The 17,876-nt window shown below is 42.5% G+C and overlaps 1 protein-coding gene across 7 annotated transcripts in view; it reads left to right on the forward strand.

The window, feature by feature from the left end:
• rapgef6 (Rap guanine nucleotide exchange factor (GEF) 6) overlaps positions 1-17,876 on the forward strand; it is a 161,347-nt gene that overhangs the window by 126,525 nt on the left and 16,946 nt on the right. For 5 of the 7 annotated variants that reach the window (XM_037747738.1, XM_037747743.1, XM_037747737.1 and 2 more), the window contains 3 exons: positions 20-263; positions 6,801-6,958; positions 14,029-14,302. In XM_037747738.1, the coding sequence (XP_037603666.1) occupies positions 20-263; positions 6,801-6,958; positions 14,029-14,302 (676 nt within the window). Of the gene's footprint in view, positions 1-19; positions 264-6,800; positions 6,959-9,161; positions 9,177-14,028; positions 14,303-17,876 lie in introns of all 7 variants that reach the window. The other 2 variants (XM_037747740.1, XM_037747742.1) reach the window with 2 other exon arrangements.

The following is a 17,876-nucleotide window of genomic DNA, read 5'->3' on the forward strand; positions in this document are numbered from 1 at the left end:
TCTCTGTTCCTCCACCCAGTCTTCAAAGAGCTCCTCAGCAGGATCGTGCACGAGAAGAAGAACGGCGGCCCTCACATTCCCAAGATCCAAGAGAAAAAAGGCAACCGCTTCTCCATCGCCGACCTTCCCGGAGACATGGAGTTCCCCACGGACCACAAGAGCACCAGGAAAATGAAGGCCAACACCGTGTCAGGGGGACGAAACAAGATCAGGAAGATGCTGGAGAAGACGCGCTTCAGTATACTGCCACCCAAACCGTTCAGGTGAGAGAATTTATGTATTCACTGCTGTCATGCAGGCACTTGAATGGGATAATAAAATAGATTAAAAGTAATATTCCAGTCTGAATGTGAACATACAAGGATAGCAGGCTGGATGAGTCTACTGTCTCTGCATCAGTACTGTAGCAAGCTGTGACCATCTGCCGACAAAAAACGTTGAAGTCGTGAGCAGAAATCTAAACTTCGAGCTTTGCCGCTTAACCGAACCTCTCATAGCACCTCAGGAAAATGATAGAGAAGCACATTTCACCCTCCTCACTCAGCTTGTATGAGCAGGAAATGGAGAGATTTCACGCAACTTTAACTTAAACGCTCACCTACGTTTATTGGAAAGATGCGCTTACGGGAGCATCGCTCTGAAAATGTCTTGCATGAGGTTGTCTGGGATGCAATACTCCTCTCTCCACTGTTTCACTTACCTTCAGCTGCTGTAATGTCGATTGGCTCCAGCCAAATTACAGAAAATGTAGAAGGCATCATCATCATCATCATATAACCATTGTCGTAGTCATCCATAAGCAGCCATTGTACTTGCAGCATCTGGAGCAATTGAGAGCAATTGTGCGGATGGAGGCTCAGATTCAATATTCCAGCCGTAACGTGCTGATACATGCTTGATTTCATTTCATCATTTCATGCCTCTCTAGGCCTCATTAAACTCCATACTGTGCCAGTGAGCGAGAGGAGACGCTGTTCGCGCCCTGTTAATTACAGGGCGAGTGTAAACTCACAAACACACACTCACTCGCACAGACTCTGTCATATCTACGTCCCCTCCCTCACTTTTCCTTCTCTCTCTCTCTGTCTCCGATCATTCAGTCTCCAGCTCGACAGTAATTATGTCCACAAAGCAACACGGTTTGCATGAAAACTGATTGCGCGTCTGTCTCACAACGCAACGCGCCATCACACGGCCATTGATCTGACTCGGTGCACGGCTTCCAAAAGGCTCTCCGCTGCGTCCTATTTATCGACCAAACAAGGGCTTTCATTTGCTTTTTATTTTTGCTGGTCGGCACCATTCAAACCGCTCCTTTGGTTCAAAGGGATTGATGGCTGATTAAAGGGACTGGAGATGAGGACGGAGATGAGACGGGTGGTTTGGGTCAATCGGGATTCATCAGGGCCTGTTGTAGGATGAAAATGGGACGGGAGGCAACATTGTAAAGTTGTCTACTGGGTGCATGTGTTCAAAAAGGAACAGGCTGTTCTTAGGATGATATCATTTTAAAGATACCATGCGGTTTTAAGGGGCTACATATCCAATGCTTTTGCTCTCGTCTTGGCAAATTAAATTAAGGAAAATAACCTCGTTTAACAGTTTAAAAATCCCGTTCAGATGCCCAGCTTGCGTACGAACGCAACCCCACCGTCACTGCTGCTGCTGCCTCTTTCTCTTCTTGGCCGACATTGCGCTCCACTGCAGGCAAAGATTTTATATGACAAGGACACGCTGGCAATAAACAAGTCGTTTTTCTGCCAAATGAAGACGCGCATCCACCTTTTACACACATCCCGTATTGACCAGCCCGCTTGATTTACATCCCACAGATTGGAAAGCAATAGACGGAGGTTTTAGCCTTTAGTCAGTCTGTCTCAGAGGTCTGGCTGATTTAGTGAGATGACGATTAAGTAGTAACCCCATGTCCCATGATGCTGTTTCCAACCTCTCTACTTCTTTGTGATACAGCTACATGCACTAAATCATGATGCAATCACTATAGCTATTTGTTATTAAAGGGATAGTTTGGATGTTTTGAAGTGGATTTGTATGAGCTACTTATCCATAGTAGGCGTATAACCTACAGTATTTGACGGTCGGCACGCCCGCAGTTTGGAGAAACAGACAGGAGTTACCTTATGTAAGCAAAGCAATGTAGTGCTGTGGCCGGGACGGCAGCAAAACATATCTTAGCCTCCTAAAAGAAAGGCTCATCTAAAAAAAATCAGCATTCGTTTAAGTGTACGCTATATTTAGAATACTTTCCGACGGGGAACTGAACTGAAAGTGAAACATATCGGTACTGTTTTTGTCATCTGAGCCTGCTGACTTTGGAGAGAGAATAGATAAGTTTCAGTTCAGTTCAAGATAAAGCAGTGAAAATATTCTAAATATAGAGTACACTTAAACTGAAGTGTACGCTATATTTAGAATATTTTCACTGTTTTACCTTGCTGTGAGACAGCTGTACAGTCTGTGTTTTTCTGACAGGGACCTGAAGCCGTTATCTATGCTCCCGCCAAAGCAACCAAACTCCATTGGAAAAAACAGTAATTTTACCTCACAGATCACAGGAGTTGCTGGTCTACCTCTGCCTCGATCGGTTAGTTTGTTTGTGTTATTGTTTGACTTTGGTTAGTTCGGATTCACCAAAGTGACACAATAACACAAACAAACTAGCCGATCGAGGCAGCGTTAGACCAGCAACCTCCCCGTGTTCTGCAAGGTAATATTGCAGTTTTTTTCAATGGAGTCTGGTGGCTTTGGCGAGAGCATAGATGGATACAACAGCTTCAGTTTCACTTTGCTCTGGTGTCGGTAACTCCTGTCTGTTTCTCGATGCTGAGAGCATGCCGACCATCATCTACTGTAGGTAATACACTGACTATGGAACCTCATACACTTTAAACCACCCAAACTATCCCTTTAAGTGTTTGTGCATCTCAACATTCAACAGGACGTCGACATTTTACTGCGCTGCTGCTGCTTCAGCTGCAAAGAGAACTGTTCAGTTAATGTTCACTATCTTACACTTGCTTGACAGTAGTAAGAAAGATAGAAAGTGATGCCGTCATTTTTGTGCGCTGTTTGTTTGTTATCTGGTCATTAACTCACAGTTAATGCTGCTTTCTTTTACATGTTTCTTAAACTATAATCCTCATGTGCTTCCTTCTACTCGCTGACAGATTATCTCACAAGTAATTTTTTTTTTAATGGGGTCAAATAGTCAAGTTGGATTTCCTCACAAGTCCTGCAATTTCCTGTCATGTGTCTGTGTATGAGTCTATGCTGGCTTTATGAAAATGTTCTGCTTATTTATTTCAGCAAACCTGTCCACACTTATTGTATAAGTGTGGACATATTGTGTGGTTATTGTATATATTCTGTCAACCTACATGTGTGTTTGTGCTGTTTTAAGTGAGAGTCCTTGTCTCTCTGCTGCACTTGTATTGCTGATTCACTTCAGCCTAGCCCTGCTTCTGTTTTTCTTTTGTTTTTTTTGTTTTCTTTTTCTTTTTCTTTTTCACGCTTTTCAATGTCGTCTCTCTCCCGTTTGTCTCCGCTGCTTCAGGGGCCTGTTTCGGTAAGACCTCTTGCGTAACTCCCCATCCTCCAACCATTTGATTCAGTATCCATCTGCAGACCTGCACACAGCAGGCAGCCCACACACACACACACGCACACACACGCACACACACTGGCACCACTGACCTTCAGCAACACTACTAGAGGGCTGCATCTGAAGATTTCATGCTAATTCTTTTAACTCCTGAATCCCACTTCCCCGCAAAGTCAAGGTGTTCCTTCTCTTTGTTTCGCTTCAATTAGTGTTTCACCACTTCTTTCTGGAGTCAGTCTAAGATGTTCTATTATATGTATTGTATTCTGCAGGGAAGTTACAGAAAATATCAAGGAGACGTTGGTTTAATTAAAACAGTGTTGAATAGTAGAGAGGCGTGTTATGGGCTGCAGATGGTTTGACAGTCAGCACGCCTGCCATCTGAAGTAAATCAGATAGATACCTGTATACATTAAAACCTAGAAGCTTTAGAAATGAGCTTTTATGCTTTTTTCTATGCTATACATCTCGTCTACGTCGTATTTAATGGACTAAAGCTTTAAAACTGTATTAGGGCTGCAACTAATGATTGTTTTCATTATTCATTAATCTGCCAATTATTTTCCAGATTGAAGGTGGGGTGGGCGACCTTGAGAAACTAGCAGAAGTACACTAGATTTTTAAAAATGATACAGACGCAAAACACGAGCCAAGTGTTGCAAACTCTTCTCCAATGAAAACAGCTAGCAGCACTGGCTCCAAAAGTCACTAAATCTTAACCAACCCTGCCTTTTATTGATAAATAGTTGGTCTATAAAATGTCAGAAAATAGTGAAAAATGTCCATCCCAGTTTGCTAAAGTCCAAGGCGATGTCTTAAAATGTCTTGTTTTGTAACTCTCAAACAAAAAGATATTCAGTTTAATATGATAAAACAGGGAAAAGCAGGAAACCTCTATATTTGAGAATCTAAAAACAGCATTTTCTGCAATTTTTGCATGAAAAATTACCTTAACGATGAATAGATTATCAAAAAAGTTGGCTATTATTTTTCTGTCGATCAACTTATCGAATGATTTGCTAATCGTTCCAGCTCTAAACTTGATCATATTTATCTCAAATCAAAATTATTTGGCCTGTATAATTTGTAATTGTGGTTTAGGATGCAAGTTATTTATATGTGACAGTCAGGCTTTTTTCCAATCATGGCAGACACATTTGCTGGCATGCACATCATTAGGTATAATTATGTCTGTTCTTAAACCGCATTTGTCACAGTGTGACAGACTTGTGATGCAGTCGAGATCTACCAATGTCAGTCTAGTCTTATTTGAGCCCCATGCTATCCTTATCTGTCTCAATTTCACCATTATCCTCTTTCTAAATCGCCTTTGTCTTTTCCTCCTCCTTTCTTCACCACCCTCAAAGTTATTTAATCTACCTATTTCGTTACCTTTCCTTTTCTCTTCCATTCTTTGTCTGCCCGTGTCTGTTTTCACTGTCCTTCCATCTTGTCGGTGCAGCACTTCGACCGGTGACTTAAAGATTACTGAGGCTTTACTACGGCAGCACTGTGCTGTGTTAGTGGAAGCCCTGCATTACTGCACCGTGTTCAGTACATGCTGTACAGACACACACACACACCAAAGAGGGAAGCTACAATTAGTATGCAGGCAGGACGAGATGAACTCTCTGTCTCAGACACTTGATTAGAGACTGCGACACAAACGCACAACGACAACATATTGAAATGTGTATTTACTCAATAAATCATCAGTCTGAAATCCTATAAATATACCTACTTTAAAAAGGACATATTGTGCTTTTTCCCTTTCCTTTAATGTGTTATATAGTTTGTGAATGTAAAATGTCTGCAAAAGTTACAAAGTCCACGCCAAAGGGAGTTACTCTCCTCCACAGAAACACTGCTCCTGAACTGCCTGAAACGCCTCGATTGAAGTCCCGCCTTTTCTTCTGTAACGTGGTGATGTCACCAAGTAACACATTTGCATAATATCTGCCTAGCGGCTAGTTTGGCACTTCCTCAAACAAAGCTAGTTAGAGTTTAGTCCGAAGAGTTTGGCTCAAACAGAGCGTTTCAGACAGAGGTTGAAAAGAGGTGTTGCAGCACAGCCGGTTTGACAACATTAAAGCATATAAACATGTTCAAGTAGAAACCCAAAATAAAAGTATGTACCTGAAAATAAGCATAATAGGTCCTCTTTAAGCTCATGAAGTCAATTCTAAAGCTTGAGAGTTGAAAGCTACCACAACGGTTTCAGAAAGTGTTATTCGACCTTCAGGAAGTCACATTTATCATTTTGGGGCTGTTCAGAATCACAATGCCCGACCTGTCCGTCTCTGGGTTTGTCTCAAAAGAGTTGCCATTTCCATCACATGTATGCAGATCCAGGCAGTCTATAATGAGGCCATTAATGTAAAGGTTGATGTTTGCATATCCCAGAGGCTGAGGCTGCCAGGTAGAGAAAGGCGCCTGTCTCTCACGTCCAGTTCTGCCTCATAATGTGGCCGACCGCTGGACACACACAAGAGAACAGAGGGCTGAACGCTAACACCAACACATGCATTCAAAAAAGGGAAGGGCAGGGATACAAAGTACAAATGAAATGTGCGAAGAAAAACACCTGCAAAGCCACATCTGTTTGAGCTTAAAATCCTCATTACTTCTCATTTCTTTTTCTGCTGTTTGCGATGCTCGTTTGTGTCTCTGTCAGCTCGTGTATACCTGTCTCTTTGTCTCGTGTGGTGTGTGTTCGGTGAACTTGTTTGTCTCTTTCCGCGAATGCCTCTTATCAGTTCCTGCCATTCATGAAGCCGCCTCGTGGATGAATTTCAGCTGGTGTCACTGCTGCATATTAAAAGACAGATATAGTGATATTGATATTGTGTGTTGTCATTCTGCAAGAGTAGACATTTTGATTACATCTCCTGATATTTGTTTCCATCACGCTACGAGTTATTATATGTTGTCAAGATGAAAGGGAAAAGCATTCTAATATTTGTGTTTTAAAACGCATAAAAACAAACATTCAGGATGTTTTTTTGAAAAATGTCTACTGCTGCAAAAATACAAGCTAGAACATTAAGTTATTATTTGATGGAGAAAATCTAATTTTCCTGTTTCTTTCTCTCCTTCTCTCTCTCTCTTGTAATATCACACCCTTTTTCTTTTAACACCCTTTCTTTCCCCCAACTCCACCCTTCACTTCCCTCTCTAGTGATGGCGGCATGGGTCAGTCTCAGGACGACAGCATCGTGGGTACCAAGCAGTGTCGTCACAGCGTGGCCATCATGCCCATCCCCGGCAACCTGTCGTCCAGCAGCCCCGACCTGCTGCACCCGGCCACCAGCGTCCTCGACTTCTCCAACCCCGCAGGTAAGAAATAATGCTGACTCAGGGATTTCTGTGTGGACACGGAATAATCCTTTATTACTGATTGTACCCCAAGGGCAGTATGTTAACTCTTGTCCTGTTTCTTTCTTTGCGTCTTTCTTAATGAATGCGTTTGATCGTAGGGCTGGGCGAAATGGTCCAAAGTCTTCTATCACGATATAGGTCATTTCATATCTCGATAACGATATATATCACAACATAGCATGTTTTCTGGTAATTCAATAAATAAATAGTCTATATGAAATAACCATATGGTAAAGCCTACTTAAGCCTACCTAATAAATATTTCGTTATACACTGATGTTTACATGCATGCACACAAATACAGATATTAAGACAATAGTCTGATTTAACTACACTGTGGTATTCCCATAGGCACAATTCTTATTGATTCACGATACGATTCCATTTAGAGACGATAAATTATCATATTGAGTTATCACTATATTTGATGGTGGGTTGATTTATCTTGAGAAAAACAACAGCCAGAAAGTAGTCTATCAAAATGAAACTCAAATATGAAACAAAGGGTCGAACCAAAGTACATCCACGCAAACAAATTTCTTGTTACAACACATAAGACAAAACCTGAATTCCTAAAAGCCTTAAAAAAAAAAAAATCCTATTTGTATTCATGTTTGTGTACTAAACCACTGCAAGGGCTTTGGGTGAAAGGGAAGCAAAACTTTCATTCCACTCATCCACAGCCGTTCATGACCTCCGCGGCCTCATTTCAGGCGTCTCAGTCAAACAATTCGGTGGTTATTTCCCGAAGCTGTTTGTCACACTTGTGTTGAGACCTCGGCCTCATTGAACAGTGAAAGGCCACTTGTGGAGTGAAGGACTCCGATGGTCAGAGAAGCTGTACAGACAACCTCTCATCCTTGAATCTAATCGCATTAAAAGCAGCCATATGAGAAGTGTAGGGTCGTGTGCACTCGGTTGCCTCGAATGCAAACTCTCCGTCTTTCCTCTTCACTCGAAGAAATAGCATAGGTTATATTCTCTCTCTCACACACACACACACACACACACACACACACACAGTCACCCTGGGGTCTTTCTTTTTGAAGTGCCACAGAACTGTTGCAGAATTGTGTCCGTCTGAAAAAGGTTAACCTCCTGGACTTATTTATTCCTTTCCTGTCAGACGGATTTCTGCTGCCATAATAATTTAAACTAACATGGAGCACTCCCTGTGGATGTGTGTGTGTTTCCGTGTTAGTGAGAATGAAATATTGAGAAAGGGGAGAACGAGAATGAGAAAGCAGGAAAGGTGAAAGAGAGCGAGCGAGTGAATATCGTCCTGATTTATTCCACAGGCCGTTTGTCAATGAGCGACACATACACACACCTGCATGTTTGTAGGCCGATACATCACGCGGTACAACATGTGGTTGTGTTGTTCTGGAGTACAAACACACACCAACTGTGCCACATTAATCATCCGCCATTAGATCAAATTTCCTTCCGTCCTCTGGCTTCTCATTAGATTTAATAGTAGAGGAGAGAAAACGAAACCCCTGTTCCAGATGCTCAACAGGGCTCGTAATACCTCCAAAGTCCAACCTGTAATCACATTAGCATCGAAGAAACGCTGATGCATCAATATACAATCTTGATGTGTTAGTCTCTTTAAGTTAATTTTATGGTTTTAGACAACTCTTGGGTTGTGTTAAGGTGTTTTTTTAGGTTGTTTTTATGCCTCAATGCCGGTGACAGCCGTGGCCGGAAGTATATCCACTCTAGTTGCAGTCCTAAGTTGACCAGATATCTGCCTGACATTGTGACAAACAACTAAAGCTGAACCAGTCAGAGAAGTGGAGCGTTGTTTTATTCATGTGTCGTCTCTTGTTTGCAAAGTGGTAACATGTCTTTAAGTTGTACTTTCAGATCCTCTGTTTTTGGTCTTTCTTCTTTTGTCTCTTTCTCTTTCTCTCTGCTGTTTCTCTTTCTCTCTCCACTCTGCTGCCGTGATTTTAAACAGATGTTGTAGTGTAGAAAGGATGAGTCACACTCTTGTTTCCCATGAACAGTAGAAACTCCTCTGGTCTTCCCTCCTTTTTTTTTTTTTTTTTACTTCTGTCATGATGTTTCCAGGCACTAAATCTCTTTGTACTCATCCCACTCTCTCTCCGTCTCTCATATTCACTGTGTTTTCTCTTTCTCTTCTCTGCTTGCCAAGCCCTGGGACTCTACTGTAAGTATACATACAGTACTTTCAATGCTACAGTTTGACTGTGTTTCATTAAATATTCCTCCCTAATGTCCCCTCCATCTTGAGTTCTTCTTCTTTAATCCATTGTGTTTTTTTTTCCACACTTTGCATCTCTGCATCCATGAGCCGCATCCTTCAGGCTCTGGCTTTGGGCCTTGTATTGTGTTTATTCTTCTTCCACTTGTCATCTATCCTTGTGAGAACATATGAGTATCATAGGCAGACGGTCATGCTGACGAACAGCCAGACAAACAAACGTTTACTTTGGAAAAATGTGCTGTTAATGTAAGTTCGCAATTCAAACCAAACCAGTCAATACGGGTTAATCCCTGCTCATGACAGTTCAGATACGACCTGGGTTACAACCCGGGAGCAATGCACACCAATGACATCAGGTGCTAGAAATGGGCGGGGGATTTACACGTCTGAAGGATTACAGAGGAAGGGGATGATAGTGGCATCATCAATGTGTGCAATGTAAAATGTGCCGCACCTAAAAGACTTGCCACATATCCGAATCATCCATCGTTTATCTCCAGTGTATCTAAAAACTCGACCTGGGTCACAAAGCCGTGTCGGTCAACACGGGTTAACCCTTTCAAACACAATCAACGCTGGTTCAACCCTCGGTGTGAAAGGGATATAAGTTGCTCAGCTGCAGCATTAAACAGCATGTAAACGATACCTGCAAATATCACTGCGGTCCAGTTAGATGCTGGTGTGGTCTTAAATCTTCAGTACCAGCACTAACAACACGTTGTCTGCACACGGCTTGTAAGCTACAGGGCAAGTTTGTTTAATTTGTCTCTCGTTCCCCTGCTGCCGGTACCAGAGATAAACCCGCAGGCTGCTGTCAGTCAAACACAGCCACCGACACACACCCCTCCAGTCACTGACACAAGAAGGAGCATGAAATAATATGACACCTAATGAGGATTTCTTGTGTGCTTTTGGACAAAAACTGACTTTATTCACATAGAGTAATGCATAAGTAGTGTCATGCTCTGGCTTCAGAGACAAAACTTGTTAGCGGGATAGATGCAGTGTTGATTTTATTCTCTTCAGGGGGGTTGTTGATATTCATAAAAACATAAAATAACACTAATTTTATCCTTTAAGGCTATGGAGGATGAAAAATCCTCCTCACACATTTTCTCATGTGTGTTTATTTATTATGGCCCTGGTGTTAAACCCCAGCTACTCTAATCCACTCTCCTCTCACCACCTCAGACCATCATGCACTGCCCTCTTCTATGCATGCTTTCACGTGTGATTTATGTCTTCCGACTGTATGATGGAGTGACTGAGAAAAGCTTTGGCAAACAGTAGAAAAGAGGGCGAGGAGGTGGAGGAGGAGGAGGAGGAGGAGGCGGAGGAGGAGACCGAGGCTTGTGGGAAGTGTGTAGCCTCTCTTGTGCTGCGTTTGCAAAAAAAACCCAAGCCTGTTTTTTCCTCTTGTGTAGAACTCCTCTTTGGCTTCAGGCCATTCTCTGGTGTTGATGAAAATGAATGATACCTTATTAAAGATGATAATTGATTGGATGTTTGGCTGGATGGGCACTGATTGTCCTCCTGTGTGCAGGTCGGGTCGCAGCTCGTCCAGAGGATTAAACGTGATTAAGCCCCCCGGATATGATGGCCGGCTATTTAGCCGAGAGCCTCCCACACTCTAATCACAAATCACAGCTAATGAGACACAAAGCGTTTAGCTTCCACTCAGCCCACCATCACCACCCTGCTGCACATAAACACAGAGGAGCTCTGCTACTGCAGAAAAACAAGGAGGGAGGGAGCCACACGCTTATCCCTCTTGATGCAATCTGAGTATTTCTGATACTGCATGTTTCTGCACATATCGCCCTTCTTCAGGATAAATAATCGTTTGACTGTCACATCAAGTGCATTTGTCATGTGATTTAAATCAATAAGCTCACAGTCCATAGAGAGGTCATTCATAACCAAGACTGGCCTCTGACATCAAAACATCAATATGTCCACAAAGTGACATTCACACATTATACAAAGCAGAAAAAACATCTGGATTCTTGAAGAAATAAGACTATAAATATGCATTCAAGATACACGTATAAATGTACAATAAACATAATGGATCCGCTAGCAGAAATAACAGTATGGAAACACTTGGATAAGAACATTCATGAATGTCCTGTCTTGTCAAAATAGCATATTTCAGCTCTGTCTTCTAAAGATTATGTTCTCATACAACAAAATTGCATTTTGCCTTTCCACGCTTCCCATTCATTGTCTATATAAGCAGCCGTGCAATGCATTCTGGTAGCGTGGCGGCGCAATTCGAGAAGCAGACCGTCACGTTGGCTGCTCGTCATTTCCTAGATCTAGGCTTCTTTATGTAAATCTGGCGTCCGGCCCAACTCGCCGCCTCTGGAAACTCCTGACAAATTTTTTAATCAAACGTTGTCGTTCTAAAATTACGACAGATTCAGCTACTGCATGGCTTATTTCTCGCATAAAATGTTTTTAGAAACACATTTCGGTGAACTATTTTCATAATCTAAGAGAAGAGAGTTTCCATGTTGGTACCAGTTTCAAAGCTGGGAGCAACCGCCCACGAGGAAAAGCGTTCGTCCAATCAGGTGTCTAGTGGCAGCCCATCAAGTGTGCAATGCTGGGAAGGGAGGCGATCCCTCGTGATTAAAAACGCCACTGTGAACATGTACCAGAAGTCTGCAGACAGTCGCAGCGAGTTACATAGTACAAGAAATGACGCACAGAGCAGGTGACGTAGTATATCGAGCGACCGTGACTATAAACATAGTCATTAATTGTTTTTTTGTTTTGTTTTGTTTCAATTTACAACGTTAATCACGTGTTTAAAACTGTTAAAAAACTGCAACCGTAATCCGGCAGAAAATGTGTTCCCTCAAAACGTATTTTGCTTTTGCAGTTTAGTTTCATGAGGATGTAAATTTGTGGGTTGCAATATGCAGTAAAGAAACAGAAAGCATCATCAATATGTGAACACATGGACACATCCAGATTGATGCAACTTCCCTCAAAAAATCACTTCTTCTTTCATTCATACATCACTGATATTGAAAGTCCAATGAATCCTGTGCACACACACACACACACACACACACACACACACACACACACACAGTTCTCTTTAAACAAGCAGTGGTGATTGATTATGAGCATTCACTCAGACTTTATTGTTATTGGCTTTGCCTTCAGCAGTTTGTTTCTGCTTATTGTGCTGATGCTGCCCTTGCTATTGTCATTTAAACACACACACACACACACACACACACACCTAAAGATCCCCACAGACAGATCAGAGATGTTAATAAAGAGGTGAAGGTAATGACTTTTTGTCTGAGCATCCTCTCCTGCTTGGTAAACAGGAGGAAGCAGAGGTGTGTGTGTGCATTTGCATGAATATGCATTTGAACAAACTCATCAGTCGAACACACCTTTTATCTCGTTGTGATCTCCCTTCATTTTCAGTTAATGTTGTCGAACTAAACCTGATCTAACACACACACACACACGTTGCGGCCGTGTGACGGCTTCATCTGGTCTGTCCGACTCCCCCTCCACTTGTCACCGTGCGGCGTTCATGACTCATTGTTTTAAAGCTCTTTGGCTGCCTGTGGCTAATGGGCCGTACCCTCTTCCTTACTCAAACACGGGGCTCTTTAATGCAGTATTTCACTCAGGGGGGAACGTTTCCATTATTTAACACACATCGTGCCGTGGGAGTCGCGTGCAGCTCCTCCAGCATCACGCTGAATGTTCAGGCTTTTATTTTGGCCTCTTACTGTTGAATAACTCCTCAGATCAATTAAACAATAATGCCGCGTGTCGTCTAGCATAGAAAAGCCGAGTCATTGTGAGAGATGATGCTGTTTGATCGTTTTTTTTATCATGAATTATTCAGTTTTTGCATTTAGTGCTTTTAAGTGGTACATTACATAATGTATAATTCTATTATACATCTGCAGGTCTTGTGAAATCCTAAATGACGCCGGGTTCATAGCTTTAATTCTTCTTCATAATAGGTTTTCATATGATGTTATGTGGAATAGGTGACAGGAATAACTTTAAAAGTAAAGTTAGGCTTTGCTGTCGGCTTCCCGACTCATTTTAAAAAAAAAAACAGAGAGGGAAAAAAAGAGATATTGCGCGGCGTGCTTTGAATGAGAAAATAAAAAAGTTATTTTCCGATTGTTTCACAGGTGTTAAATTAAAAAGCACAAATAAATAATCATCAAAACACTCAACAGATGATGATCATTATGCAAATCTACTAGAAAATCGGCTTCAGAGAAAGACTGACAAGCTGGAAAGAAGATGAAACAGGGTGTTGTGACTTGGCTCAACAGTAGGATAATTTAGCAATGCCATTGGTGAATGTAAATAGTTGTATAAGTTGTATTTTATCTTTAATTTAAGCTACTGTAACACCAGAAGCCGCTGTGTCTTTGATCCTTCGCCCATTTGGTTTCACACCAAAGACGTTGTTGGCAGGAGAGCAGCCAGCTCAGCAGATCTTCAGAGGAGAGGACATAAGTCTTGTCACCTGAAACCCTCGATAATATAATGAAAATAAAATATGGAAACTATAACCTGATAGCATTTCTTCCATTACTGGCACAGCCTACATTTCATAATGATCACATTATTGGTACATTACTCAGACAAAGATAAATGCCAAAAACTGCGAAACTGCTCTTAGATTACTGTTTTATTGTGTCGTAGACTTCATTACATTTGCTTTTATTGCGTTATTGACATTCGTTGGCCTCCACATACTGTAACCATCAACTCAACACTAATTGGTCGCTGACAGCTTCCCCGTTTTTTCTGTCTCCTCTACTCTCAGACATCCCAGACCAGGTGATCCGGGTGTTCAAGGCCGACCAGCAGAGCTGCTACATCATCATCAGTAAGGACACGACCGCCAAGGATGTGGTCACCCACACCGTCAACGAGTTCGGCCTCCTCGCAGCACCCGAGACCTACTCCCTGTGTGAGGTATCGGTCAGCCCGGAGGGAGTCATAAAGCAGCGCCGCCTGCCCGACCAGCTCTCCAAACTGGCTGATCGGATTCAGCTCAACGGCAGGTAGGAAACCAGTCGGCAACTCCGGGGTCTGAAAAGTGAAGCCAATGAGGAAGTGCCTTAAACTTGCATTCTTTCTAATAGCCAGCAGGGGGCGACTCCTCCGGTTGCAAAAATAAGTCTGATTGTATCGAAGTCTATGAGAAAATGAGCCTACTTCTCACTAGAAAATCTTATACTACGGACGTTAACATTAATCAGACTGTATTTTAAGATGCTTTAGCCTTGGATAGTGTCTTTTTCTGAGCCCAAATGTTGCAGACATCAGTTTCTGTCTTTGCAACTTAAAGTTCACAACCAACAAGAATACTTTACCAGAAAGCAATGATATTTCATGGTTAAGGCAGCACATTGGTCATGGAAAAAGGCATGGAAATGTATTTACAGCAGATCCACTGTGGGAATCTTGGACAAAAAGCAGCTGGAAGCGGAACAGACAATTGGAGGATTTATATAGAGCTATGTCGTGTTGAAGGCTCAAATGACTAAACCAACGATATGACGTCCAGACTCCTGAGACATTTTCCTTTCCTTTTCTTCTTCAAATTAATTCTGGGTTGGTTCAAATTACGCAAGGCCACACAGCACTCAGTGCTTTGTACAACTATTGAGAGCTTTATTCTGTAAATAGATTTTCAGCCCTGTGCTGCACTAGAATTTGAGCTACTACATCTTTCACAATCACGGCTTATTACTAGAGGCTCCAGACTTCACACCACATCAACAGTTTGTACAGTACGTATACCAGGGCTGCCCAATTTGGGTTCGATTTGGCCCAACTTGGGATCCAAGTGCCATTTTGCATCTAAACAATACAATAAGTGTTTACTTTTGGTCCACCATTAAGTTCTAGTTTTGGCGCTCCAAGGGAAAAGATTTGGGCACCTCTGACATATACAGTATATTGATTAAATCTTCCCAGAGCAGCGGTTCTCAGTCCTGTTCCTGGGGACGCAGGGTGCCATGCTACGATGTAATTAATTCACTTAGCATTTCCGAGGTGTAACTTAATTTCCGAGTGAGCAGCTTGAATGAAAACCAGCAGGGCTCCAGGTGCAGAGGAGCAGGATTCAGAGCCATTGTCCTTGTTCAGTGGAACGATAAATCAAGCGGTGTTCACCCTTTTAAAAGTGCAAACATTCTTAGTTGCTTCTCTGAGCAGAACACAAGCTACAGTTTGTGCCATCAATAAAGGAAAACAACAGTGACTTGTAAGTGATTTTGCAAATCCTAACGGTCAGGGATGCTGAATTTCTTTTCTGTTTCAATTCGATGAAATATTCACCTTGTTGTGGACACAACGAGTAGGACATCTAAGTAAGGACACTTAGCCTTTGTGTGATGATGTGTGCTTTTTGCACCATTTCCAGTATGTTTTTTTTAGATGTCTCCCAGTCTGTGGCACGTTCCCTCTGTCGTCTCGATGCCAGACACATTCCCTTTTTAAGATGAAAGTTAGCAGGACATGAAGGGTAATTGGACCGCAGCCGCAAAGTCTGCTTCAAAACGGCTCCTTCGTTTTTCACAGTTTTCTCCCCCTCTCCTCGTCTCTTCGTCTCCTGTGGTCCCTCATCAGTCCTCTTCCCAACTAGGTTAGCATGAATATTTCATCCTCTGTCAGGGGCGGAGGCCTCTGCAGACAGCGTGGCATGTCTAGAATTATTCATACACACACTGAAATGCACACACAGGCACATGCGAAGATATAGATGCCTTCTTATATATACACAGTCACGCATCCCCCACGCATATAGACATGCAAACGCTGTTTACACACCCGTATTTGCATTCGCAGATTCTATTCACATGCATCGATACATGTATGGACACACACGTTTCAGACACACACTCGCTCACTCAGAGGACACTCGTGGTAACACCTTCGCTGTGTTTTTGATGGATGAGGTGCAGTGGGGGAAAAAATTGCCATACTGTGAGATATTGGTAGGAAAAAGGATGGTTTAACTGTAGAGGTATGAACAAGCAACACCTATAGATAGATAGCTCCTATCTCTAATACGCATTTCTTTCCTTTACTCTTATCTCAGGGACATTTTACATTTACATTATACATGATGCCGTGTCTATTCATGTACTGTATGTATTCAGCACAGTACTTCTACTTATCAGGAGCAGTAGGAAAATCTATCTCCACCTTGCTTCTCTTCTCTTCTCTTCCTCCGTCTCTCCTGTAACTGATGATTGACAGATGGTCTAACGGGATGGGCCGAGCCGATAGTAAGCCTGGTTCATACAGCCAAAATACATATAGACCCAGCTAGGAGATATCCTATAGTCAGCACACACACACACACAAACCACCAACGGCCATTTACGATGGCTTGGTTCCAGTGACTTTACCTCGTCCAGCTCTATTTAGCACCAGTTTGTCCATCATTAATTCAGTCTCCTCTCCTCTTTCCGTGTCTCCTCTAGTCTCCTTTCCTCTTGTTTTGTCTCGTCTCGTCTCCCCTCGTCTCCACTTCTCTCGTCTTCTCTCTTATTCTCTCCTTTCATTTCATTTCCTCTTCTCTCCTCGTCTCTTCTTTTTTGTCTTGTATCCTCTCCTCTCTTTTTTGTCTCCTTATGTGTCCTCTTGTCTCCGATGTTCTTCTCGTGTCTCCATTCTTTTAGTCTCCTCTTCTCTCCTTTCCTCTCCTTTTGTCTCCTCTCTTTTTGTCTCCTCTTGTCTTCTCTCTTTTTTATCTTCTTTCCTCCTTTTGCCTCCTCTTGTCTCCTCTCTTTTATGTCTCCTATTGTCTCCTCTTGCCTCCTTACCTCCGCTTTTGCCTCCTCTCTTTTTGTTTCCTCGTCTCCGTTCCTCTTCTTTTGTCTCTTCTCGTCTCCTCTTCTCTAATTTTATTTCCATTTGTGTCCTCTCGTCTCATCTTGTCTCCTTGTGTGTCTTCCCATCTCCACTTCTCTCGTGTCCTCTCCTATTTTCTTATTTATTCTCCTGTCCTCTCGTCTCCTCTCTAAACTTATGCTAACTTAGTGAGTCTACATGTTCGTAGAAAGTCCTAAAATGTCTCAAATCTAAATCTGTAAAAACAGCCTTCAATAAAGTCTTCAGTTCTGCTTTTAAGCTCACAAAATGTTGACACTCTCTGAGTGTGGAACCCGTCTTGTGCTTTATCCTAAATGTAAATTCAGCTTGACCTTCTCACCTCACCTCCTCACATCTCCTCTGGTTAGTTGCTCTTCTTGCAGAGCAACATTTAGACTCACAACCCCGTGCCAACACTTTGGCCCTGAGGCGCTGCGTTCCTAGATGTCCACATTACAGCTCCATTAGAGTGGAAGTGGGGGGGGGGTTTAGATTTACAAACATAGAGGCACATAAGGAGGTAAGAGAGATGGCCTGCTGCTGGAAGCGCTCCCAGAAACCTCTTTTTCCCCTCTCACTCACCCACCTGTCGTCTTTCCTCCCTCTCTCTCGCTGAGAGCTTCTCTCTCCTCCTTCACCCCAAAGGTAAAATCTATCAATACCATCAGAGTATGTCCTCCTTCGCCTCAAACTAATATTGAGTTGGAGACAGGAAGTGTGCCTCCTTTAAGATGAAATGTGAAGCATTCA

This window comes from Sebastes umbrosus, chromosome 17 (genome assembly GCF_015220745.1).
Source record: "Sebastes umbrosus isolate fSebUmb1 chromosome 17, fSebUmb1.pri, whole genome shotgun sequence".
NCBI lineage: Eukaryota > Metazoa > Chordata > Actinopteri > Perciformes > Sebastidae > Sebastes > Sebastes umbrosus.